Source organism: Syngnathus typhle, linkage group LG11 (genome assembly GCF_033458585.1).
Source record: "Syngnathus typhle isolate RoL2023-S1 ecotype Sweden linkage group LG11, RoL_Styp_1.0, whole genome shotgun sequence".
Classification (NCBI taxonomy): domain Eukaryota; kingdom Metazoa; phylum Chordata; class Actinopteri; order Syngnathiformes; family Syngnathidae; genus Syngnathus; species Syngnathus typhle.
Genome location: NC_083748.1, coordinates 9,433,645 through 9,459,476, shown reverse-complemented (window position 1 = coordinate 9,459,476; position 25,832 = coordinate 9,433,645). Strand labels below are relative to the sequence as shown.

Genomic DNA, 25,832 nt, shown 5'->3' with positions numbered 1-25,832 from the left:
CCTAAATCGTTTTTAAAATGGTAATGTTAAAATGCAGTAATTAGAAAATGTTGAATAGGTTGACTAGACTGCAGCTCGAGACTCCATTTCCCATCTTCCCCTTCTCACATGTGATGTGCAATGACGTCACAATTGTTTCGACCAACCAATTAGCTTCGAGAATATTGCAGGGCGGAGTGACCTTGATTGGACCGTTTTGACCAGCGTTAGAGGGCGGCTGAGGGAGGCTGCTGTCACCCAAGTAAATGTCTACCTGTCAGCAAACAAAGCAGAATTGATCCCCAAGAAACAAAACACTCCAAGTGGGACGGAGAAGGCGTTTGAAATGGGAGGAAATGGCAGCACGGCGAGGAAAGTGTCATTCGGGCTGGACGAAGAAGAAAAGGTCACGGTTATTGAAGGAGTAAAGGTAAGTGTCTAATGTATTTTGTTCTGCTATTATATCTGAGTGGCGTTAATGATTGTTACCTGATGGGGCTTCTGTGTCCTCACATGAACCTGCACCCAGAAGCCCCTTCATTGACACCCACCGCTTGCAACTTGACACACTCTGCAAATGACGCGGTCCAGCCACGATTGCCATGTAATGAAAGTAAACTGGCTTTGACCTCAATTATGTGCGCACTGAATAATGATTTACACGAGTCACTGGGAACCTTTGTTTTGTTGGACTATTTGGTCAGTAGTGTGCAAACTCCCACTTCCAATGACTGCATAAAGCAGGGACACTTTGACACTTTTCACCTTTTATTTTAAAGGATAAAATCAAGCATAAAATAAGTCATGACATTATTCAAATTCAAATCCATGCAACTTTATGCATCTTACAAGGAGAAATTCATTCGTAGCTTCCCACTGTGTTATCTACTTGCAGAACAGGAATGAGAGTAGTAAAATATATACAAAGCAAGTAATTTAAGTCTGGATGCATGAATGCTTGACTTACTGTTTTATTCCAAATGAAGATGAAATTTAAAATTCCATATTGTGATGCAAAGCCCATTTACTGGTTTCCAGCTGTCAGAGGATGTTCTCAGTCGAATGAAGAACACTCAGGGGTCTTCCAGGGCAACGACTAAGCAAGACAATCACAAAACATCAAGTATGTCGCTGTCTCTGATACTCAAGCTCTGTTTCCTCTCCATTGGTTTTATTTGTTGTTGTTCCTTCTAAAAGGTTTGTTGCCACAGGAAGTGCCACTGTGTTTTTTTTTTCCTTTTGGTTTCCAGGTTCAAAATCACCTGGCCCCCCTGCCACAGAATTACAGGAAGAAATCCGTAGAAAGTAAGTGTTATCAAGCTAACACTGACAGGTATATATTATCTACTTATGGGTTATGTTTCTGAATTCAGCTTCCAGAATCAGCAGGCTCTGGTGCAGGAGCAGTTGGCCAAATTGAATCAGAGGGATAGAGAAACAGCAACCGCTGTCGGGTTGGATGATCTGAGCCCTTCGCTCATGGTCGAGAGAGGGAAGGCCTGGGAAGAGCACGAGAAGGCAAAGCGACTGGTGAGTCACATTGTCTGTCTGTAACATAATGTAGAATAGTTCTTGTGGTTGGACTTTGTTGTACTAAAATATCTCTGAAATAATAATACGATTGAGAAAAAACATTGTTTGAATACTTAAAAATAGGAAAAGCAATATTTTCCAGCGCGTTTGTTAAAATCCACAGACAAACTGTACATTGTATACATTATATAAATGGAAAACTATTTTTTTGTCAAAACCTTTTTTTTTTTTAAACTTGTCAACACTGCCCTCTGCTGTTTGGATTAAGAATAACATGTTACGTTACGTGATTAAAGTATAAGTAATTGAAGTAACGTCCGCCTGTATTATCCAGAGCGGATGAAAGCTGCACAAATACCATGTGAAGACATCATCATTCACATTTTGGGCCTTTTTCTATTTTATTGTGGCGGTTTAAATTAATTCTGAGCGTTCCCACGGCATGATTCAGCTTGGATACTTCCTGCTGTTCAACTTCTAATTTCATTGCCAAGTACACTGGTCAACTATTTTTTTTTAATGTGCTCTATGAATAAATTTAAGTCCAGTTGAAATGGAGGCAGTTCCCAAAGCAATGGCAAAGATTCCTCTCCCCTATTTTAATTACGCAAGCAGAGCAAACATAAACAACCCTATAAAAGTGTCAACTGTGCTCTTTGCAATCCTCGGCATCCTAACCGTTATCACGTAATATACAATGGAGCAAGAAATAAAACGAATCTCCACTTGTGTTGACAGAGTACGTCCATACACATACTGTAGCTCTTTTCAGTTGGACCACAAGTGACAACAGGTGACATCTTGGGTGCCAATCCTCTTTTCTTTTCCAGTAACACGACCTGCTTTTGCTGTATTATTCCCTCGATCCCCGAGCTGGCATTCCTGCTACAAATAAAATGTCATTAGCATGCACCGGCATTCTCGCACGTAGTCAGGCAAACAATAACGAGCATCCCTTTTAGGGTACACACATTCGCTGGGAGAGAAGCGATGCAAATTCCCCCCACCCCCCACCCGTTGTACATTGTACAATACCTTGCGATAATTTCATGCTGTGCTGCATGTATCTGTTGGCTCAGACAAAGAAATACCGTAATTTTCGGACTATAAGTCGTGTTTTTTTTCCATAGTTTGGGTGTGGGGGGGGGGGGGGGGGCGACTTATATACATATATATGTTTTTTTTTCACTTTTTTGGGCATTTTATGGCTGGTGCGACTTCTAGTCCGAAAATTACGGTACCCAATTTTTGAGGTTAAAAAGAAACTGAACCTGCAAATTGTATGTGCCAGTACTAGCTGAATCTCAAACCGATAATTGAAGCAAATTTGAAGCGTCATTTTCTCATCAATACCTCGGGGCTACAAAATGCGGCAATGATAAGAACTAATTACCCTTACATTAATTACCTTTACTTATTGTATCTCTCATGGCTCTAACACCTTTGAAAAAGACTTGCAGGTGGGCGCACGTTTCTACCATTTTAATCAATTGCAACATAATGAGCTAGCCATTTTGTTAGGATATTCAATTAGTGGCGAACATAATTTTGAGGTGTTGCCGCGTAGAATTTGGGTTTAGCTGCATGAATGTCTTTGAGAATTATTGTATTATTCTTAAAGCAGATTTGCAATTTCAGCTTCTCACAGACGTTAAAGAACGTAAAAAAAAAAGAAAGAAAGAGAGAGAGATGACGTGTATGGCGAGAGGTGAGAAACCCATTTGGTCATGCTGATGTCCCTTCTCGCTCACACTTCCTCTTTCCTTTTAACACTTCAGCCAGACTGTTGTGTGGGCAGTTGACAGGAAATTGGGCACTTCTGTCACGCCGTGGTAAGTTGTTAAATGTCAGTGGCGCTTGCTCAGTGCTTATTTTCAGTTGGTTGGAACACCTCTGTATAATGGAGGATGCAAATGAACAGGACACAACTCGTACTGTTTTTGCCTCAACGTTTTGCTTGAAATTGAATTGTCAACACGCCTGTTATTACTCAGAGGAAGTTCCAGCAAAGGATGCGGTGCTTTAAGTAGCCACTAGATGGCGTTATAGAAGCATGTTAATGTACACAAAGAGGCTGAGTTTTTTTTTTCTGCACAGCAACATGTGCCAGATTTTCTCTTGCATCTTTTTTTTTTATGTGTTCCTTTCCAACCTGTCCTTGTGCCCTTGTCTTTGAGTTATGCCTGAGATCAAAACGTTTGACACTGTCCACTAGAAAGAAGATAAAACATTGGGTGAAAGGATAATGATACCACATATTTGAAAAAGGAGACTGGCCGCTCTCGGCACAAGAAAACAAAATTGGGTGGAGCTGGTATGCTTTAACACTGAAATCCGTTTTTTATTGATATACTTAACATAATCCCTGTCACCAACAAAATATAATTCTAGTCTACTGCTTGCATTGATCTCGTTCACGGAACCACATTGGTCTTTTGATTTGACGGGTTACTCCGTCGCACCAGACATGATCCCAAAAATATTTATACATGACAGTGGTTTTCAGCCGTGAAAGCACTCAAATGCATTTGTCGTTCATGTATACAGACAACAAGTCGGCACCCATTAGTATTCCGGGTCAGGTTCCTCCTCTTTGTTGAATTCACGGGAGAGTTATACACTCTGCTGTGTTGGTATGAAGTCACTCTATTTACATAGCTGTCACAGATATGGCCATCTGGCCCACATACACCCCACGGTGGAAATGAAGGATGGGCTTTTGACTAAGTCACAATGATCTATTATGTTAAACAGATTAATACTCCCTGCTCTCTTTTTTGAACTTACTCGCCCCAATTTGAACGTACCGTTGCTAATTGTAAATACTTTCTCCATGTTCTTCAATTCATAACGAGCCCATCTCAGATTACTGCTTGGCAATATTGTGATTCCGCATGACTCAACACAATGTCGACCAGTAAAATTGGTCACACAAATCAGCGTTCTGAGCTATATTCCCACATGGATCATAAAAAAAAAAAAAAACTTTATAGAGAGAGTATTAGGAGCATTATAGTAAGCGCCGTAAGGTAGCAGCAGGGCCTGGAACAGCAAACACTCGGAAGCATCTGGCAAGAGGGCTCAAATGGAGGCTCCATCAGGGATGGGCTATCTAGCACGCTATATAATACATTCAGATGTCTGAGTCCGACTGGTGTTCAGGAAGATAGCCCACGTTGCTTGTTAGCAAAGACAGAGCGGGGGTGGAGGTGAGGCAGAGTGTGCGCAGAGGGGAAAGATGAATGCATGTGGAAGGGCCGGCCGGGATCTTGCAGATCTAAGTACACGTGTGTAACATTCCTCTTGATCGAAACGGTTCTGTTGTGAGTCACGCACCCAAAAAATGTATCAGTAATCCAGACATACTCTCACGTGGTTAAACCGGTTGTTATCAGCTCCTCTAATCACCGGCGTGACAAATTTTCATCACGTTAATGCCGATAAGCCCTTTGTACACGCACACACTCCATCATTTGTGATTTGCTGACGCGGAGAGTCCTCACCGGCTGACGAGATTTCGATCTGTGCGGCGTCGTGTCGGAGGAAGGCGAGCACCCTGGCACAAATCTTGGCGGCTCAAAGGACAAACGTGTAGGAGTGGAATACATAGCAGTGAGCTGTGGTGGTGTAATAAGATGGCAAGGCAAGACCTGTTGATCACATGAGGAGTTTACCATTTCACATTGGTAACGCATTCATTGGTCAGTTTTTAAAAAAATGAATTTGCCTGGCATAAGTCCGAGTGACGTAGCTTTATCTGAATTCTCCAGCCGTTAGCTGAGCTGTGGAAGTTTGTTGCCAAGAGATTACGTCTGCTTGTGTCCATTAACATGTCCTCATTTATTTCCCCATTATTTGATTTCCCTTTGCCTTTTTTTCCCCCTCGTGACTTAAATTTGCCATCGCCATCTGACTTACAACATACCTTCATAGTCATCACTATCCTGTATAAATGCCATCATTTTGTAATAAGAACTATTCGTTGTATTTTGTTTTTCCCCAATTGTTATTTTTCTTGTCAAACTATCACTGACACACATACAGACAGTGTGTGCAACAGCTTCTGTCTCTGTCTCTTTTACCCAATGCGTTTTCTTTTTAAATGAGGCGTGGCAACATTAAAGTTGCTTTTTACTCTCCTCTCACTCTCTCGAGGGAGAACTTTGTGTGTGTGTGTGTGTGTGTGTGTGGCCACAGCCCGAATAATACCAGGTTGTTCTAAATGAACTCCAATCCCTATTAATTGATTATTTTCTGCAAATGAGATTTGAACATTGTCAGGTATTCACGCCATTGTGTTCTGTCTGCTTTCAACAGCAAGGCATCTGAATATATCAACACAGTCAGTAATAAACAAAGCATAATAAATGAATATGTGGTTGTGCCTTTGCGGTTGTACAAAATGAAGGGTGTACTGCACAGATGCGCATTTCTGTGCCAATGAAGTCGATATAAAGTGTGGACTTCAACTGTCTTGGGGCTTATTAGCTGTGTATGCACATAACAGGTTATAGCTCAGCTTTTCTTTTTATTGTTAGCTCTATGGCCTTTTAGTTATATGGTTGAGTCATAAAATTATTCAATAGCCAACATTGACTTTATTTGCCCCCAGTTCAAGCCAGTCTTACATATTGAGTATCAAGCATTTGCCGGCATCTCGACTTTATATTACCTACTGTTTATACCTCCCCGGAGTATGAGGAGGTGGGTTTCGTTCAAAGCGGATTAGCGAAGACAGAAGGTTAAACATGGTGGAGGTGGGGGACACTCAGCGATGTCAAACCCACAAGGATGGGCGCACTACTGATTAAATCATATAATAATATTCTGTTTTTTTTTACCCTGTGGGCTATCTTGTCACTACTCCAGTTTTTAGCACCGCTTTAAATCTTCAAAACACACTGAAGGAATTTGTGAAATCTTGCTAACAGAGTGCAATTCTATTCAGGCAGACCGGGCCACTCCGATGTTGGTTCTGGGCCGCACGTGGCCCGCGGGCCGCTAATTGGAGAGGAAGCATTTGAGGCACTCTGCAAAGACTTTCTGTCATTTTTGCTTTTCCCATCCCAGTTTTTTTATACTTTCTTTTGCTTTCATACTCAACCAAATACCTTCTTCTTTCCTAGCCTGCTGATTTAGATGCCTGGGTAAGCAACACTGCTGGTGTCTTTCACATTTTCTTTTTCTTGTTCTCTCTCCTTCTCGCTCTCTCGCTCGCTTTCTTTTTCTCCTCTCTCTCCCCCCCTCTCTTCCCTTCTCTCTCTTTCTCTCTCTCTGAATGTCATGTTTTCATTGTGCATTAAAGCGAGGCTGTGAGTGTGTTTCCAGCACTATTCCACACAACAACACTTTGGGAGGTATTCAGCCAGAAAATTACACATCATCTGTGCTGCTGGCGGAGGTGATTTTACACACATACACACACGGGGCCCTTGAGCATCAAACAGCCGCTGCAGTAAAAAAAAGAAAAAAAAGTGCAGCGAGCAGCACAGTATGAGGATTTGCAGATGTGCTCTTTAGGGATGCAGATGCCTGTTAAGTTGGGATAAGACTGGATTACAATAAGTGTCATGTCAATCTCTGTGAGCATGTGTGCAATCAGCAAAGAGCACAGAACAAGCTTTTTCTTACAATCTGTATTACCTGGCTATGGGTGCATAGCACTATCTCCCGGCTTGATATTATCCTGGCTTAATATTATTTCTTATTAATTGTTGTAGTTTAATTAGTCTATTTATATCCTACCATAGTATATATAGTGTTTCAGGCCAAGCGAATTTTCATAATCATCTTTTTTTTTTGTCTGGAGCTAGTATGTTCAGGAGTGGCCAAGAAAGGTTATCATATTGATGATATTCACACTTTTACGGATTAAGAGGTTGTTGAAACACATTATAGTTTAGTGTCCATGCGTTGTATTTTTGAGTGTCTTCAGTCAGACTTGCTGTCCGTCTTGCTACACAGAGAACCTTAATAACATTTTTCCTCTATCTTGCTCTGCTTGCATGCTGCCATGGCCGCAAAACAGCATCTCTTCCTTCCGCCATCTCGCCGCCTGTAAAAAGCTGGGCTCACTGGTCATGTTAAAGCATTTCATCTCCTGTTAAAAGCCGCTATAAGCACTGCCAGCTCTTGCTGCATGCACCGCGAGTAGTTTTGTAATTTCCCGACTGATTTATCAATTGCCCTACTATTTTTGCACCACAAAGAATTTTTTTTTTTAGCATTAAATCCATTTATTATTGTTATTCAAATATTCGTATTTCCTATGATGTCAAATTAGACACCCTATAGTTACTTGTTTTAGTCCCATTACTATTTAAGGGTCGCATGGCTCGGGTGGTAGAGTGATTATCTTCCAACCTGAACTTTAATCTAGTGCCATATTTTACTTCTGAAATTCAGGTCACCTTACCTTGTCTCTTCTTTTTCACAGGCCAGACAGTTGGAGAGGAAGGAACAAGAGTTGGCCACCGTTTCCAGCTTCTACCAAGAGCAACTGGAGATACTGGAGAAGAAAGTAAGTAGTTTAACTGTTTTTAACTCTTTGTAAAGTGACCTTGAGTGATCTGAAAGGTGCTTCCAAATAAAATGTATTCTTATGACTAAATTTACGGATTGCAAATGAAAATTTTTCTCTTCAGTCGAGGCCACCACTTTAACTTGTGCCGTATATCAATGCGGGTGCACGACAGCCATTTTAGCATATTACGCTCTTCTTTGTGACTTTTGTGTAACCAAAATAGCATCTAGCATTAGCCTAAGTTTTAGCACGAGCAGTATTCAAAGTTTTATTTTTCTTTCTTCCACATGAAGCACGAATGCACATTTCCCCAGAAACAGTCAGAACGTTTCTGTGCCCCATTTATGCAGACAGACGGCTGCTCTTTGAAATATCGACGCGCTATCCCTCTAACGAGACAAAAATGGTGCATGCATTCACAAAGATGTCGTCATACATTCAGAGTATCACAACAATTCCGGCTCCCTGTAGAGTAGTCTCATCCCGACACAAGACACTCTTCCCTCTCGCAGAAATGTCAAGCCTACATAGCAATGTCAAAATGTAAATGAAGTGAACGTTTCAGCAGGCAGCCAAGAGTCTGAGCTCAGTGCTGATAGACCAACACTCAAGAGACTTTTTCACTGGGAGAGCCTCGGTGGCCTCATCAAATGTACTACTTGGCCATGTCCCTTTGCTAGCGTCCCTGAAATCTTTTTATTTATATCTATCTTTTTTATTAATGGGTAGGGGGCAGACGATAAAAGACACACTTTGTTGGGTGCTTTCAACAAATTATGACAGATTTCATCTCTACTTGAACACTAATGCGTTCACCCTGTAAAAGCCACCAGCATTGTGGTTTTATAAATCTTCCATTTTACCCGCTACATTTATTAAATGGCTGTGAGGTGCAGGGTTCAGACTAGTGTATGATTTTTGTGCTCTTAGTGACGGATGGAGACCAAAGTAAAGGAAAAGATGCGAGAGAAGAAAAAAAAAGAAGGTAATAACTGCACAGAGAAGCACTCTGAAAATGGTGGCCTTCCTTAACAATCAGATATAAAGGCAAAATGCAACATTCCTTTTGAATAAATCGCGGAAATACTATACAAAATACATTTTAACCTCCATTTCTTGACAGTGAGTAAAAATGCTTACAAACAGTCCACCCTGCTAAAATGTGTGAATATATTTAAAGCATGAGGTACCCAAATCAGTCAAATGAATCACAATGAATCGTAAATGAATCATATGAAGATACAGCTTTTTTTTTTTTTTCCATTGGTAATTTTTACACGGACATTTGCTAAGTATTGGCGCTCCCTGGGCTCATCCACTCTCAAGCCTTTTTGGCGCTTTTCATTTGAAACCATCCGTCGCACCTTCCAGCATGGCCCCATCAGGCAGGCTGGACCTTATCTGCCACTAGCTTCCTTTAACCCACTGAGGGGGGGAAAAATAGATAATAACGTCAACATAGTTCCGTTAAAAGTCACAGTTCCCGCATGCGAGCGGCACAGCCCGCAATGCTCGATGGAGGAGAATGATTGGCAGAAGAGTGGAGGATGCTCTATCTTTCCGCATTTGCTGCCACAGTCCGCTCTCCGAGACATTTTCCAACCTTACTAGCTCGCAGCTGACCTGCATGTGGATGAGGGAGCGAGAAAGAGGGGGACTGAAAGCCGGCGATAAAGAAGCTATATGGACTATGAATTAAGCAGACAGTCTCTCCTGAGCAGGCATCTATCGCCCGCCTTCTCTTCTCTTCCATTTCCAATCGAGCACTTAATTCATCCCGGTCTGCTTCTCTGCCCTCTCCACCTTTTCTCTGCCTATCTTCACTCTCCCATACCTGTGGAAAATTCGTCTAAGATGAAATTAATGGCCTCTTATGAATTCAATTGTAATGTGCTGGCTTGGGTCACACTTGTAAATGCTGAAAAACAGTCATAAACTAATAGCGTTGCACATAGTTTTTAAATTTATAATTACTGAAATTACCCAATTTGCTGATGTCCATGCTCAAATATTATATGTATAATAGATTTGAATTTCTTGTCTTAAGGTGCCTGTTTTTTTTGTTTTTTTCTTTTGCATAAAGAGAAGTTCTCTTACCTTTTTTGGGTTGTTATCATTTTTGCTGCTCTCCAAGAATTATAAATTAGTTTCATACCACTGTTGCCTACTAGATGACCTGAGGACATCCTTGCTAATTCCTGTCATCTTTCACCAAATCAAACTTTTCTTTTGTATCAACAATAGCCGTGGATGTGTAAGTGCGCGTGTGAGTAGATGGACACAAACACATCGCAACTTGAGTTTGCCAAAGGGATGAATGATAACCGATTACCGTGTTTGCTTAAAGGCTACAGAGTGATTTTTAGATCCACGTGGACACAAATGAGTCTATATTTATGTTTACCTTGGCATGTTTGACTGTAGTCGTGATATTACAATCCCTCTCTTCCCCATATATTAAGGCAAAGGCACACGTCGACACCCCAATAACGTAAGGATTGCAATCCTTCCTGCAACTGCTCCCTAATCTGTTCAGGTGCAGTATGTCTTCCTGAGGCAACAGAGACTGTGACTCTGTAATCAAGTGTCGGTTTAAAATTCACCTTTTAATCCCCTTTAAAAAAAATAAACTCGCAGTCCCTCCACACACTGACATCAGACCATCTCAATCCAAAGCTGCCGGAGTGCCGTCCGAAGATGCACGCAAGCGTCATTGGAACACGCGCAGACACGGATTTAGTCACACACCTGCATGGATGCAAGATTACTCCCACACACTCATCTCGCATGCACCCACACTAATCCCCTCCGTGAGCCTTTCTTACACCCCCCGAATCAGAGCTTCCTCCTGTTGAGGGTTATCATTCCCCTTGACTGTCTCTCTCTCTTGGGCTTTTGTCCCCATGTGAGCAAATGACTGTGAAGAGCTTGGTTTCTGTGTGCACGACTGATAGCGTTGACATTCGTCTGATGTCAAAGAACGGAGTATGAGTTGCAAGTCTGTTCTTGCACGAAACATACAAATAAAATAATGCAACACTCGATGAGACGTTACTATGTACTTGCCAGTCACAATTCTTGCTTCTTATAGTTTTAAATCATCTTTTGAATGACTCCAAGCCTCTATATATGTTTTTTTCAGTATATTGCATGCATTTGCGTTCATCAATTAAAAACTGTTACATAACACGGGTTGCTGGGAGAGCAAAATTTATCCATCAGACTTGGGATTGCTGTCTGGAAGAGCAGCCAAGTATCGCGGGAAGACTGCAGTTCATACTTGCCGATAGGATTAAGGAAACTATATCTGTGAAATTACTTAAGTCTTTTCCTTATGCCAGACATTCGGATCAGGAGAATGATGTGGATCAGTGTGAAATAAAAAGAGATGAGAAGGACTTGGGGGGCTTTGGAAGAATGGAAGGCAAGAGGAGAGAATAAGAGCATTTTGTTGATCCCATCTCTTTCCCTGCTCACTTATTTCAATTATCTTCCTCCACTATCATCCCGTCTATTGGAATATAGGGAATAATTAAGTGAAAAGTGCCAGTGCCGCAGCTTTTTTTTTTTCTTTTGTATAATGTTGTGAATACTGCACAACGACTATATGGGATAAGCGAGATGACTGAAATCTTGTCATGGGGCATCATTTTGGAATATTTCTAAAATATTAAAATCACTGATTAATTCAATTTGAATGAATTAAACTTGATCATGATAATTTGGATTTTTTGGGGGGGGATTTGGCACGGTTTTCCAGAATATTTTGATCAAATCTTACATCTTTTAGTCAAAATGATCTTTTTTTTTTTCTTTGGCCCCCTTCCTGGCATTCTCTTGTGAGTGTTTAAGACTACCTGTAGTATACTAAGCACTGTAGCCGCTGATTACTCTTGTAGAGGAGCCCTGGGTATGCCCTTGCTCTCATGACATAAGATCTCTCTGTGCAGTAATTGCAGTTTAAATGCCACCCCAACATGAAATAAAAGCTTTGTGGCCTATCAGCTGGCCATCAGCATTCAGCTTTGCTGTGAAGTCAAAGCTCCCTAATTTAGGGGATTTGACATTTGTGAAGATGTGTTACCTTATTAGTGGTCAAATATCAAATTCTGTTGAAATAGAATATCATCAGTAATTCAAGTATTTCTGTTTCTTTATCCATCTCTTTCCCGCCAGAATCTAGAAACTTACCAACAGACGGCGGAACAGTATAACCGGACAGCCACCAAAGCAGAGGCTAATATCAGGTAACCACTTCTAACTTCAGCCAAATCTGGTAAACTTCGAGACAAGACGGATAATATGTACTTAAGTAAACTTGTCCGAAATGTCTGTCTCTATTCTTTTATTTATTCGATTTTCCATGGAAGACGCACACTTGAATCAATTGTGTGTCACAGACTGTCATGTTTTTTTCAGTACTCACACACATTATAAGTGGTTAAGCTAGTGATGATTTTGTTGCTCTTTTCTGAAGAAAAAGGTACATCGACATAATTACAGCGCTGGTTATTTTAATTTTTGAGATGACTGTCATTCCTGTCGTTCAATTACAGCATTCAAATGCGAACAGACTTTTTAAATAGTAGGCGAGTTGATGGAAAACACAAGCAGCATGACGTCCCCAAAAGAACATGTTTTCCTGTTGGATGGCACAGCTCAAACCTCACCTGCTCCTAAAAAAAAAAAAAAAAAAAAAAAGCAAGTCAGATTCATTCCCTGCTGAATTGACGCCAAATTGGCACTGCCAGTCTGCAGGCGATGCCAGTTTACACCCTGTTGCGTTGTCTAGTCATTTTGGGAAAAGGAGACAGAGTTCCTCATTTCCTTGTATGCCCCAATGATGATCATTCAGCAGCTAATAAACAGATTTTTTTTTTCTCCAAATTGCTGCTCCAATGCAATGTAGAAAAAAAAAACAGTGATGGGAAGTTTATTTCAACATTTTTGTCTTTTATTAGCATTTTCCATTATTCATCCACTGGCGATATTGCAACTCACACAATTTAAACCCAAAATTAAGTTTAACTGATTACATTAGGCGGTGTTTTGTTATTTACTATTCATTGCTGTATATACAAAAAGGTTACAAAAACCGTTGAGCACAATTTTACAGGTAGGAAGATCATTTTGTGCCACCACAGTCTTCAGCTTATTATTTATTATTTTTGACCACCGCACAAATGTGCACACGGTATTCAGCCGACTGAGTGCTCGTCACGTTCTGTCTACACTTGGGCACCATTTCATTGTGCTGTGGTCAACTGCCACACTGGTAATTACTCTTCTTACTGCAGGACGATAAGAAGAACCCGACCGTATTTCCTTATGGCTATTTTCTTCTGGCATTGTGTTGTCCATATTCTGGTCAAAATGTCATTTCCACTTGCCAATATTTTTTCTCTCCGCTGTCAGCAATTTGTGTTTCTTTCAAAATAATGACAAGGAAGTCACGGGAATGTTGAAAAATGTGCCAGAAAAATTGTCAGGATTTATGAAGGCCCTCTATTGGCATAAGCTCATACTGCCAAGTCAACTGGTGTTCCAAGCATGCCAAGCCGATACCGCTTGAGTAATATAAACTCTGGCCAAGCAGATTCATCATTGCCACCTCTGTGTATTATTTGATGATACAGTACACAGCGAGAAATGAGGGGGGGGGAGAAAAACCTGCTGCTGGTTGCTGCAGTATTTGCTGCAGCGCTCAGTTTTTTTGCTGCCTCCCCTCCTCTTGTGAAAATTGTCCCTTTACTCATACATGCAGAGAAATAAATACAAGAGGCACCTGTCCTCTTCCATTTTGTTTGTGTGCATGTTTAGAATTGATCAATATGAGGCATGATTTTTTTACCTCGAACATCCCTCCAAGTGAAATTTAAGACATTTTACTTCTAACGAATGGCCCATTGCTTTCATTTATATATATTTTTTCATTTTTTTAGATGACATATTTCCTGAGGTTAAGAAACATTAGAAGATGAAACTTTAGGCTGTGGGACAACGTGAATTCAGAAGCACAGTAGTGCTTTTGCTTGCTAAGATAGCACATTTGTGTGAGCTACGGTTGTTAAAACTGGATCAGGGGGAACTGTGCGACAATGTCAGACTGTCAGAATCAAAAGTAAACGTGCACATGTATTTTCTTTTGAAAAAAAATTCTGAAGGTTCTTGCCAGCCTATACGCTATATAATTCTTAACAATGACCGCCTAATTCACTTAGGTTCGTTTCCCCGTCTTTAATTAGCGGTTGAACATATTTTCCGGAACCGTTGTATTTGATGTTGGGGGCAACAGTATGTGTTTACAAGAAAAACTGGCTAGCTTGACTTGTCGGGTACGAGGCAAATAAAAGTCTAATATCATATAGTATCTGTTGCTTCTGTATCACACATATTAGCAACCTTCATCTTGGCGTATCCGGAGATCTTAAAATCCACAAATCCTCTCTGAAATACTCTTTTTAACTTCTGAAGTGACTTCTGTAAAGACACAAAAGGTCGGTGTCTTTAGTGAGGCTTAACCATGAAGCAAATGCTGGCAGCTCACACTTAAACGCACTTTTGTGTGGATTTAGGGCAACTTTATTTTGTGCACCTCGGAATCTTTTTCTGGCTGTATGTGGGAAGCACGTGTCAGAGGTGAACAAATACTTCACACACAATTGCAGCATCGTACACACACTGCATTGTATATGCATATATTGTATGCGTATAAATAAATAAAAAAAAATAATAAAAAAAATATATATATAGAGAGAGAGAGAGAGAGAGTTTGGACATTAATCAACCATTTCTTGTCTCACCACTTTGCAACCCAGGACCCCTTTCAAGGATAAGTTCATAAAATCCAATGTAAAACCCGTGGAATTGAAATGCTTGACAATAAAAAAAAAAAAAAAAAAAGGCTAGTGACGATAAGCGATGCCAGATATGTCTCGCCCGCGTCAGCCAGAATTTGAGTGAGTCGTCCGACCGCTGAAGTTCCGCTGATTGAAATGTTATCAGCAAATAGATGTCTCACACAAACAGGCGGGCACATGTGCACCTTATCTTGTTCCTGAATGTCACCTGTTTTAATGAAACCCTCCTCTTATCCCCTTCCCATCACGCTTCCCTACAGTCCCTCAAAGTGAGTTTGGTGGGGATCAATCAGCGGAGCTAACAGTGCAAATTGTCCTCCTACATTCCTATCTCCTTTGCGCACTCCAACCGTCTGCATCTGCTCACAGTCCGTGACATCCATATTTCGGGTTTTAAACGCTTTAAAGGTTAAGTTAGACCAGATAGGATGTTTGAACCAAAATAACACAGGAAGTATTTTGTCTGCAATTTTGTTGAAAATGTAGCCCGAATAACACGACTAAATGACAATGGTGGAACTGTGACATTTCTGCCCTTAACTACTCAAGTTTATCAAACTCAATAACATACGGTATTACCAAATCACAAAAGAAGAATAGGCTGAAAAGCTGTCGTGTTAAAATGTGCTACTCGCTGTGTGTGCAAAGTCGCATCCAATTTTCTTCTTTTTTTTTTTTTTTTTAACATTTAGAGCAGCCATCAGCAAAACTGCTTCACTAATCAATCTGCTTGCTGTTTGCTGGCTTCAACATTTCCGACCTGTTTCAATTACCTGCATATTGCGGTCTGACATTAGACTTGCTCCAGACTGACATTTACTAAGTGCGTCGCTTGGCGAGAGTAGAGACGACCTAAAATAAGTCAATCGTAGCACATCCGTGTCAGTCCTCAACTAGATTTCGGAATTAAGTCTTCGCCCGCGATGCGGCCTTTGCAAGTGTCTGGCAAATGTTATCCTTACGACACCGTCATCTAACTACTTCTACACAAAGCTTTGCACAATGAAAGATGCTTGCGCCCTAATTCCTTTTCCTCTCAGCCAAGCCATGACATTTTTGATCCTCTCCGCTTCGTTCGGCGTAATATTAAAAACTGAAGATATAAAGCTCAGGCTTCTGCTTTAAAGGAGCGCAAATCCTTGTCATCTTACGTTAATAACCTCTCGCACATAAACAACGCCGCCACGTCTTCCACAAAGACAGAATAATAAAACGTTACGCCTTAACAGTCTTTGCCTTTGCCTCCAATTGCTTTATTCCCCAATGTCACGCTTTGCGGCAACTTCGAACCGAAGCTCTCTTCGCGTCAACCGCGCTCTGCCAAGGTGAGACAAATAAGAAGGGGAAATTTTAATGATTTGAGCCTAATCTTTCTTTCCCGACCGACTCTGCACATACTTATGCAAAGCAGCACAGGCCGAAAGCCATCTCAGTGTTGTTTTGCTTCCTTCTGGCGCAAAATTGTTGCTGTCAAACAAGCCCGAGTGGCTAATAGTTTTCTAATAAGAGCTCACCTTTAATTTCAGTCAAACGAGGCAGTCGCTGCAGATTAGCAGAGACAATTTTCTGCTTCAGATTCCATTGTTGCAACACTATCACAAAGTTTCTCTTTATGAATAGAGAAAGGATCCCCCCCCCCCCCCTACTTGAGCTCTGATTATTACCTTGAGGCTATTGTTGCCGTTATCGCCTCCTTTTAGCGATTCGTTCAGAATGACAAACAACTGTCAGAAGCTTTGGTGTAATTATACTCTTTCAGAGTCTATTTTTTATATTATCTTATTTAATCTTATATCAAGGCTCAACCTGACAAAAGAATTAACTGTAATTTCTATAAGATGCGACTTTTTTTGCACAAGTTTTAAATCTTGCTGCTTATAGTTCGGTGTGCCTTATCTCTGGTGTTTTTTTTGTTTTTTTATGATATTTTAAAAGGATTATTCTCTATATGAACAAAACAGGATTATCCCCCTAATTTTAGCTGGTGCGGTTTATACTCCAGAAATTATGGTAGTTGTTTATCATAAACCCCAATTTATAGCACTCATTTGCCTTTAAAAAAAAAAAAACCTTCCAAGCATATAAATTTGCGAGATTTTATTTTGTGCAGCCCCTGACAGTGTCCTTTCCGAGTGACCTTGCGAGATGATGCAAGAAGTGCAAAAAGTGTCTATACCTGCGAGGTGCTTGAACGAATGTATCCAATGTAGCGGCGGCAATATTTTCTATGGGCTGTGCAAGCTGTAAACGTTCTCATTGAATACATCACTGTCACATTTAGCACCACGCCTCCGCCGCTCCCTTTTTTTCTCACCTTTGCTCAGGTTGCAGTGGCTTCTCTTTTCATGAATATTCTCTCCTCCAATGATTAATTTAATCCTGTTTCTCCACCCTCCACTGCACACACGCACACGCGCACACACAAACACTCAAGGCAATACACATGGCGCCGCAGAGCAATTTCTTCCCGTTTTCACTGTGTACACTTTATCTGGCGCGTATGCCGCACAGACATAATTCACGCACGCATGCTAACATATTAATTGTGTGTATTTGTCGGCGGATGCGAGGAGACCTGCGCTCATTCATGTGTGAAGGATGCATAATTTGAAGATTGCTCTGTGTGACGCCGTGAGGGGAGCGTCAGTGACTGTTTGTACGTGCAGCTTGCGTATGTAAATAAAGGTCGGGCCACAGCGAGTAGACTCGTCATGTCTTATCGAATGAAGCCGTGAAACCTCCGGATTCAACAAATTGTCACCAAGACTTTCCACGAAGTAACTTTTGCAACATTTCACAAAATCCCATCTCCGTTCTGTTGTGCGTTTGTGTGTGCGCAGGCCCCGGCAGAGTGCATCAGTGTGCTCTGAGCTGCAGGCCAAGGTGCTCCAGTGTTACAGAGAAAATCCTCAACAAACCCTGCACTGCTCCACTCTGGCCAAACAGTACATGACCTGCATCCAGCAAGCCAGCAAGGTAGGCGAGAGACGGCTGACTGTGTGGGCGGAGCAAAACTTAACCCAACTAAGTCTTTAGTTTCGGTTTTCAGTCGATGTCTCATTACAATGGATATCATAATAATAGATATCATAATAATATCCAATCTGAGAGCAAAATGTTGATCGTAAAACCTCCAAGATGCTTAGCTGTCCTAAAAAAACATCGACATACTATTGGCCGTAAATCAAAACAATATAAAACTTGCTAAAGACGAGACGAGAGCAGAACCGTGCCACTGATGTCGGAACAAGAAGATAAAATCATTTTAATATTTGCCGACAATCCGGTGATGGCCCAAGAGTCTTTATTTTAAGAGGAATTACTCATTTGACACTTTCTAAATCTCCAGCCGCCTATTGTGTCTACACTTTTTGGATCGAAAGATTACACCCTTATTAGTCTATTGAAATCAATTTTGTCCATTCAAACCTTGAGAGATGCATTCGGCTCCCTCTTGACACTTTCAATATTAGTCTTCGTAGCCACAGCTTATCTCCAAAGTGCTTATTTTTAACCGATTTTTCCATCAAACAAACAATAGCGATGACAAAACCCAACAATATGGAGGAGATAAAAGGAAGAAAGCAAGTTGGGGGATTTGGCTCTTTAAGTAGTCCACAAAATCACTGCAAGCACAATAAAAGCATTCTGTCTTTTCAAAGTGCTTCAAAGATTCCTTTTGCCACTCGAGTGGTGTTCTTTGTGATAAAGAAAGCTATGTGTGTTTATAAATGCAGCTATTTTGGCGGGAGTGCGGTTTATTCAGATTGACATTTGATAAAGGGAAGCACTCAAACTATTTTTCCACCAAGCAATACAATTCTTTTGAATTTACAGCGTACATCGTTGAGCATTTTTTTTGCTATATGCTAGTCAATTAAAGTGGTGATACGTTTAAATCCTTCATGGTATTTCTATTATTAATTATTACATCCACATGACTTTAAAATTTCAAAGGACTTGAAGGTGAGAATTCATTCTCGCCAACTTTTCAACCTTTCTTCTCTATGAGGATAATCTTTAAGATGATATCGTTGTTTTCATGACTGACTCACGCTAATCTTTTGAACAGTTGGATTTTCAAGTTGACCTTTAGAATTCTGAAGAGTGCTCTATCCTAGGCTCAAACTTAAAAGGGCGCCGAAATGTTGGTCCATTCAAGATACAGTGGCGGGAATGTAAAGATGTTCACTATTTGAAGGTTTTGTTCAATTTCAACCTTGCCATAGGACGACTCGGTCTCTCTTTCCTTCATGTCCATTCCGCACGCCGTCGAATATTCCCGCTGCTGTCACTGTAGATCTTTTTTTTTTTTCCTCCCACTTGCCATCCTTCGCACATCCATCTAGCCTGATTAAGACCACTTCCACTGGCTGTCAATTCACACGTTGTCACTTACGCTGGCGGCCATCATGCTTTCGCAAGGTTTGCTTAACATGACACGGGCTCTTATTAACAGAAATGACACATTGCCATTGACTATTAAGAAGTTTGTTCTAAATATTTTATTCATCAAACTTATTGAAACTAATAATTCCTTTTATGATTCTCTTTCCACAACTCCAATCGTAAAGTTATTATTACCTCGGATGAAATCCAGTGTTTTTTTTTTAATCCCGTGACACTAAATAGACAGACTTTGAGAGAAAATACTTTTTTAAAAGATTATATAATATACAGTATATGTATACGATAAATTTTTTTCCCCTCAGCTGTAATTTGAATGTTAAGTCGACATGAAAGCTTATTGCTTTTGCTTAAGCCTCCTGACAGGTTAAAAGCACTGTTCTTGTGTGTGTGTATATACTTTGAAGGATTTGCTAAAGCAGCCAGGTTCTTCTTTGCTACTTCACTCTTTGTTCTGAAAAGGAAAATTAAATTATGTCATAAAATAATTATTAGGTGAGTCTGAAAGTGAGAGGTTTCTTATTGATGTTTTTTGTGTGAAGAACCGAGAGCAACGATTTAATTAGGATGTTTGTATTGATCAGTCGAAAATGATAAAACACTTTGAACTTTGACGAATGACGAGCGGTAATGAACGTCTTGTCGCCGATTCATCTTACACGTCTCGTTTTCACACGTGGATAAAATGAACTTCACGGCAAATGTCATTCAGACATTCTGTATTTTCCCCCAAATGTTGGTTTGACGCAGTCTCTATCCTTAATATATTATGCATCTCTTATTTTCTGTCAGTTACTCTACATTTGTCAAAAAATCTGCCAGCGCAACTGACATGCGCGCACATACACACACACATATTCAGGCCTTAGACCTAGCCTCCGCTATCATCCCCATCCATGCCTCCCCGGTCCCAGGTGGAATCATTGTCATGCATATAGGACCTTCGGTCTGTGTGTGGTGCGCTTGCTTAATGGTGCAGGGTGAATGTCAGCTCACTCTAGACTTAGTTATCAGTTCGTTATGAGCCTTTTAACTCCTGCACACCACATCTACATATTTCCATCCTCAACCTTTTTGTGTGTTTGGGTGTCTGACAGCAGTGAAAATGTGGCCACCCATTGTGTCACTTAACGTACCACAAGTTTTATTTAGTCCTTATTCACTAATTCACAAAAAAATAAAAATAATCATCATTGTTCATATACATTTAAATATTAAAGTTAATTTCCCATCCAAGTTATGTTTCTGGAAAGCCTTATTATACGACCATAAGTTTAAAAGCTGTTCCTGTCCTCGTCTATTCTTTCAACATCTAACAAAAGCCGCCATTGTCAAAGTCACAGTGAAGAACAAATGTTTCTCCGACCACCACTTACTGCAAGTGTCATCACCCTCCTCCACAACACTTAACAATGCTCCACCGCCGACCATTTGTGCCATGCAAATGCTATCGCTGTGCCTTTTTTAAAATCATCCGCAGGGGCCCACAGCATCTGAGAGACACTTGCCTTTTTATTCCAAACACTTAACCCACTTAAACCCATCGGTCTCCTGGAAAAAGCATTTGTCCATCCTGGTGTGCGAGTGAGCGCTGGCCTCAGAGATGCTCGATTAAGTGCCACTCGGGTTTTACAATTATTACAGAATAGACAAGCGAGTGACTTTCTGCTTGAATACACGATGATGACCAATCAAAAGGCGACATATTTATACTGTACATCGATTAGATACTACTAAATATATTTCAGCGTCATGTTTACTTTACATTCGTAAAAAAACTGCCCAGTTTTCAGATCAAACAGTAGAGTGTTGCGGCCGTATTTAGAGGAACAATGGAGTGCCTTGGTCTAGTTTAATTGGTTAAAAAAAATTAAATATATATATATATATATTTCATCGTTGTAATAGAGTACCTTGTAAGTGATTTCTGCTCATAGTAAATCACTACCAACTACCAAACATGATATGACAAACAATTTTTCCTTATTCAGTGAATTTCCTGTAACATTACTGCGCTTGGTGACACACTTGAAAGTAGCAAATTGGCATAGGCAAGCATGTGTGAATATCAATATTTGTGTCTCTATCTCTCTGTATTCCATCCCACCTCTCTGTCATCCATCATCACCAAGGCGACCATCCCGCGAAGCCACAGACCACATCAAGATGAGCTGTTTTCTCCTGCAAATGCACATACGCACACACACACACATACACACACACTCATCCTCCACAACATTGGCTGAAAGCTATATCTTAGAGCCAGCTAAACCTCTCGCCTTTGCCTCCGCTCTCCACTTCCATGTATCGCGTGATCAATTTCCCCCTGCCACATTTCAGCTGCCATGTCCTTTTCTTCATTTCATGCCAGACACGCTTTATTGGAGAGTTGTGACTCAGCGGGGCGAGTTGTTCATTTACACATAGCGGCAGATCGAATTAGTGATTAGCGATATTCGCTATCATTAACATAGTCGTTGCCCAAGCAGGCCTCAAATTTGACTTTTCTTTGTGGTGGTGGGGGGTGAGTGAAAATCTATGTAATTAGCTCTGGCAAATAAGCACTTACGACAGTGATGATGTCATCAAAGGGGAAAATATTGGCTAAATAGCATTAAACCATTGCTCATTTCCTACAGTCATAACTTTTGTTACTTGAGGTACCATTTATTGAATATTAGCATACTCATTGTAAATTTCACAGCAACATGAATAGATCAGTCTAATTCTGACAGCAATGTGGAATAATAGCTGTATGCCTCATAGTCTCCCATTACTGGAAGTTCTCAGTGCCGTTTGTGTTTTCCTTGTCTTTTTCTGGTTTCTTAAAATGCTACTAAGCTTCATCAAACATTCTAGTGGCTCCCGTTGATGTGAGGGTTTCTTTGTCTATATGTGTTCTGGAATTTGATTGGCGATAAGTCCTGGGTGTACCCTTCCTCTGGCTGCTGTCAGTTTTAGGGGGGGGGGGGGGGGGGAACAGTGGCCACGTGGTTTTTTTTTTTTTTATTAATCAACTAAAAAAGTTTTTCTATTTAATAGTCAACTTCTGCATCTCATTACATTATGAGACTTCACCCAAGTTTTGTACATTGGCAGCATCAAGTCCCATTGGGTTAGTAACTTTAAATAAATCCGTCTCTGGTGCGGCTTTGACAGCAAATAATGTATGTGCGTGCCAAGCAAGCTATTTGAATGAACAGAGGGCCAAAGTCCTCAAGTCGGCCAGTAAAACCGTCAGTAAAACATGTCTTTCTAACAAACATCTAAGATGATTGAAGAGCTGTGCACGTAAAGGCAAACGAATCGACTCGCTAGATGGCCTAACAGTAACCTTGTGTGTGTTTTGTTTGGGAAAAAAAAACAAAAAAAACAACAACAACCGTAGCTCGCCGATAGTGTCTGATTGACAGTGTTTGCCTGGCAACTGTCTCTTGGCCTCCCAGGAGAAAGGCAAGCTGAGTGCTGTTTGCACTGAGCAGAGAAGACAGTTATTGATTTTTCTACTTGTCTATTATTTTTGTTTTTCGCAGAGAAAGGGCCAAGCGAGTGAGTCATTTTCATTTTTTATTTTTTTCATCACAAGCATCAATGTCATTCTCTTTATCTGTTTCCAAAAGTGTGTTCAGGTGTGGTTGCGCTTTGCCAGCCGTCTCTGTTGCTTATTAGTCGGTGACTGCGGAAGTGTGAACGCGGCCCGCACGTGTATCCTCCGGCTTTGACACCGCTGCCGTTTGAATTAGATTTCCAGTCATCCAACGCAACGATTCTCCGACACCTCACACTGCTCACTAATTGGATGGAAACTAGCAGGGGGGGGGGAAGAAATGCCTCTTTGCTGTGTGTCTTTTGTGCGTTTCTTCTGTTTACATCTAACATCAACAAACTTTTTCATCTCACAGGGTGATATTAAAGTGAAATTGTTTGTTCAACTTTTTAGTTTAATCTCAAAGACATTTCAAAGTGAAGATATTCCCCTGGAATTATTTACGTTTATGTTCGCTATGCGTGGTGTTGTCTTCCATCGTAACAACGCAACCTTTCCTAGACCCAACCGCTCACTGTTATGCAACAGTGGGCCTTTATTCAATTCAGTGCTTGGCCAAATTTCTAAATAGAAACTTCGTGTTAAAAAAAAAAAAAACCAGCAAAAAATCTAAACGAAAACTTCATATGTAAAAAAGAAAAATGACCATTATTTGCACATCATGTATAAAATGAATATAAAGTCAAATGATTGTGACCTTTTAAAACTAAACTTTTTTTTTTTCCCCAATGATAGACTTATTACAGTTTTACTCAAATGTGTTAGTGTGTGTACATAGCAGAGAAGTGTAGTCGTAAATCTAGGGCACACCTTGAGCTAGAATACTTGGCTGCCCTCCCTGCCTGAGGTGTCGAGCATAAAAAGCTTCCCTGTCATTAAATTATCCAAGTGTGGATGGCAATAAGCCAAACGTGGTCTAGAGGAATCATATCGAGCTGTGCATGGTGTGGGAGGTGCTTGGGGTCACTTTAAAATTCTGGAAAGACTTCATACACTATGCATGAGGCATAACGTCCCGTCAAATTGTCGAGTATTCGGGTGACAACGGCGGCAACTCCAATCGAACTCCATCTTTGCTCGCACGTTTGCAAACAAACACAGTTTATGTTTCCGAACGTGAGCGGAACATTAAAGCTAAGTCCCCTTGTCACAATTTCCTCTCATCTCCAATTCAGCGACACAGGCCCCGATGCCCTCGGATGTGCTTGGCGAGTAAGCAACTAACCTGGCCGCGGGCGTATCTGCTTGCCAGAAGAGCATCGAGGTAGTTTGCATGCCAACTTGCTTCCCCGGCAACCACAAGCTAATGCTTCACTAACCTTGTCACCCTGCGTCTCCCTCCGCGATTGTGTGTTTGAATGCGTATTGACACAGGCAGTGTCTAGTCGTACCCCGTGGCGACTGGCTCTGAACTGCTCCTTCTCTGCACCAACTAGCACAATTCTTATTAATGCTTCCATTTCTTTTTCCGGCTACAGCCGAGCGTCAAAGGTTGAACATAAGCCGTTTGGGAACATTTTGTGCCATAGCAAATAATGACATCATTCCTTTTCTGCCGCCATCATGAAAATGTTATTGAAGTCGAGCACTGTAAAATGTAGAACACAGAACACTGTTATATTGTAATTGAATGAAAATATACCAGTGTGTGGCCTTTGTGGCTAAAGTTATATCGCTGGAATGGTTCAAACAATAGTTCACACTACACTTGTTAGCTGATCTGTATTCCCAATGAGGACAAGGCGCTCATTGGATGAACAACCATGTCATGTTTTTCAAGGCATTATTTCTTGGAATATATTATATATGTATGATATAACATTATTTACTGTACAAAGAGCAGACTAAAATGAAATTCCACTTGGCGGCTGGGTATTTTTAGCCTCATTCTACACTAGTTGCCACGTTCGGTCTTCTTCATGAGTAGGCCGTCACATCGGTGTGTAGCCATGGACGAAGCGTTCAAATAAACAAGTGAAGATTGCCAGAAGCTCTTAGGCTATATGGTCGATTTGGTAACAGCTGAAAAGTTGTCTTTTCTCGTATGTTGGATCCACCCTGTTTTAGGACTTAATTTGCACAACCGCTTTTAGTCATGTACAGTTTTTAAACAAGCCACTCCGTTGTTGTGTTCCACCATCTCTGTCTTGCAGAGCTCACTGACCAATCACGGACGAGAAGCCCCAAGCAAGAAAGCATGAAGAGCAGAAGTGAAGAAGAGAGAGCATGTCAAATCCATCCAATTCGTGCCTCCCTCTGTGCTTTCTGTTAGACATCCATTCATTTATTTATTTAGCTGCCACCACTGAAGAGCCTCACTCTCGTCTTCTCCACTCGCCATCCTTCAGTTATTTTTTTTAAGTGTATTATCTTGATTTGCCCCTCTGGAGTGTATGATGCCTTGATTTATTGTCAAGTTGCACAGGCACACCCTTGCCTTCTCAGAAATAAATCCCGGTGATCCGCTGGTGATGAGACTACAAGTTGTGTGTCTTTGCATTACGTGTGAATGTGTGCGATGGCTGTCTCGTTGCAGTATGCTAATAATGACTGGAAATGGGCTCGCGTGCAGCCGTCTTACAAGGCCTACAGGCTTGATTGTGTGCCGTGCTTGTGATTTCATTAAGAGAGAGAAGCAAAGGAAACGAGGTATAAATGAAGTGGAGGACAGATGAATAGTGAAGTGAGCGTGTATTAATGTGTTTGTGAGTCCGCGTATGCGTGTGTATGTGTGTCGTTCCGCCATATTAAACCTCTGCAGAGACGTGGTCATGAGAAGGTGCATGTGCGGATGCACACCAGGAAAACAGCGGACAGGCCATGTATTGTCCCTGCTGCTGTTACCATGGTGACTGTTGGTTTGCGCTTGCAGCAAGGTCTGGAGCAAGCCTACAGATAACCCCCGAGGTCAGCGCACAGAGGTACGACAAACAGCACCACGGATACGCAGGCGCGCACTTGACCCTTTCACCCTGTGTGTGAA

The 25,832-nt window shown here is 41.1% G+C and overlaps 1 protein-coding gene across 4 annotated transcripts; it reads left to right on the top strand.

Moving 5' to 3' along the window:
- Positions 1–165: 165 nt before the first annotated feature.
- Positions 166–25,332, top strand: LOC133161944 (MICOS complex subunit mic25a-like). Of its 4 annotated transcripts, none has more exons than XM_061290695.1 (10): positions 267–409; positions 509–583; positions 1,018–1,102; positions 1,230–1,284; positions 1,353–1,509; positions 6,639–6,659; positions 7,949–8,032; positions 12,212–12,282; positions 17,736–17,871; positions 25,003–25,332. In XM_061290695.1, exons 2-10 carry the CDS (start codon positions 557–559, stop codon positions 25,048–25,050), a joined length of 684 nt encoding a protein of 227 aa, XP_061146679.1. In that variant the 5' UTR covers positions 267–409; positions 509–556; the 3' UTR covers positions 25,051–25,332. The 4 variants fall into 4 exon arrangements, with proteins under 4 accessions (XP_061146681.1, XP_061146678.1, XP_061146679.1 ...); XM_061290696.1 differs by having other exon boundaries at positions 269–409; positions 512–583; XM_061290697.1 differs by lacking the exon at positions 509–583 and having other exon boundaries at positions 166–409.
- The last annotated feature ends 500 nt before the right edge of the window (positions 25,333–25,832 follow it).

What these genes read in the sequence shown, in the direction of transcription:
- LOC133161944 (XM_061290697.1), top strand. Translation starts at nt 326, where the DNA reads ATGGGAGGAAATGGCAGCACGGCGAGGAAAGTGTCATTCGGGCTGGAC. An exon ending in ACGAGAAGGCAAAGCGACTG is followed by an intron (nt 1,510 to 6,638) that starts GTGAGTCACATT and finishes CTTCTTTCCTAG; the next exon opens with CCTGCTGATTTAGATGCCTG. An exon ending in CTGCTGATTTAGATGCCTGG is followed by an intron (nt 6,660 to 7,948) that starts GTAAGCAACACT and finishes TCTTTTTCACAG; the next exon opens with GCCAGACAGTTGGAGAGGAA.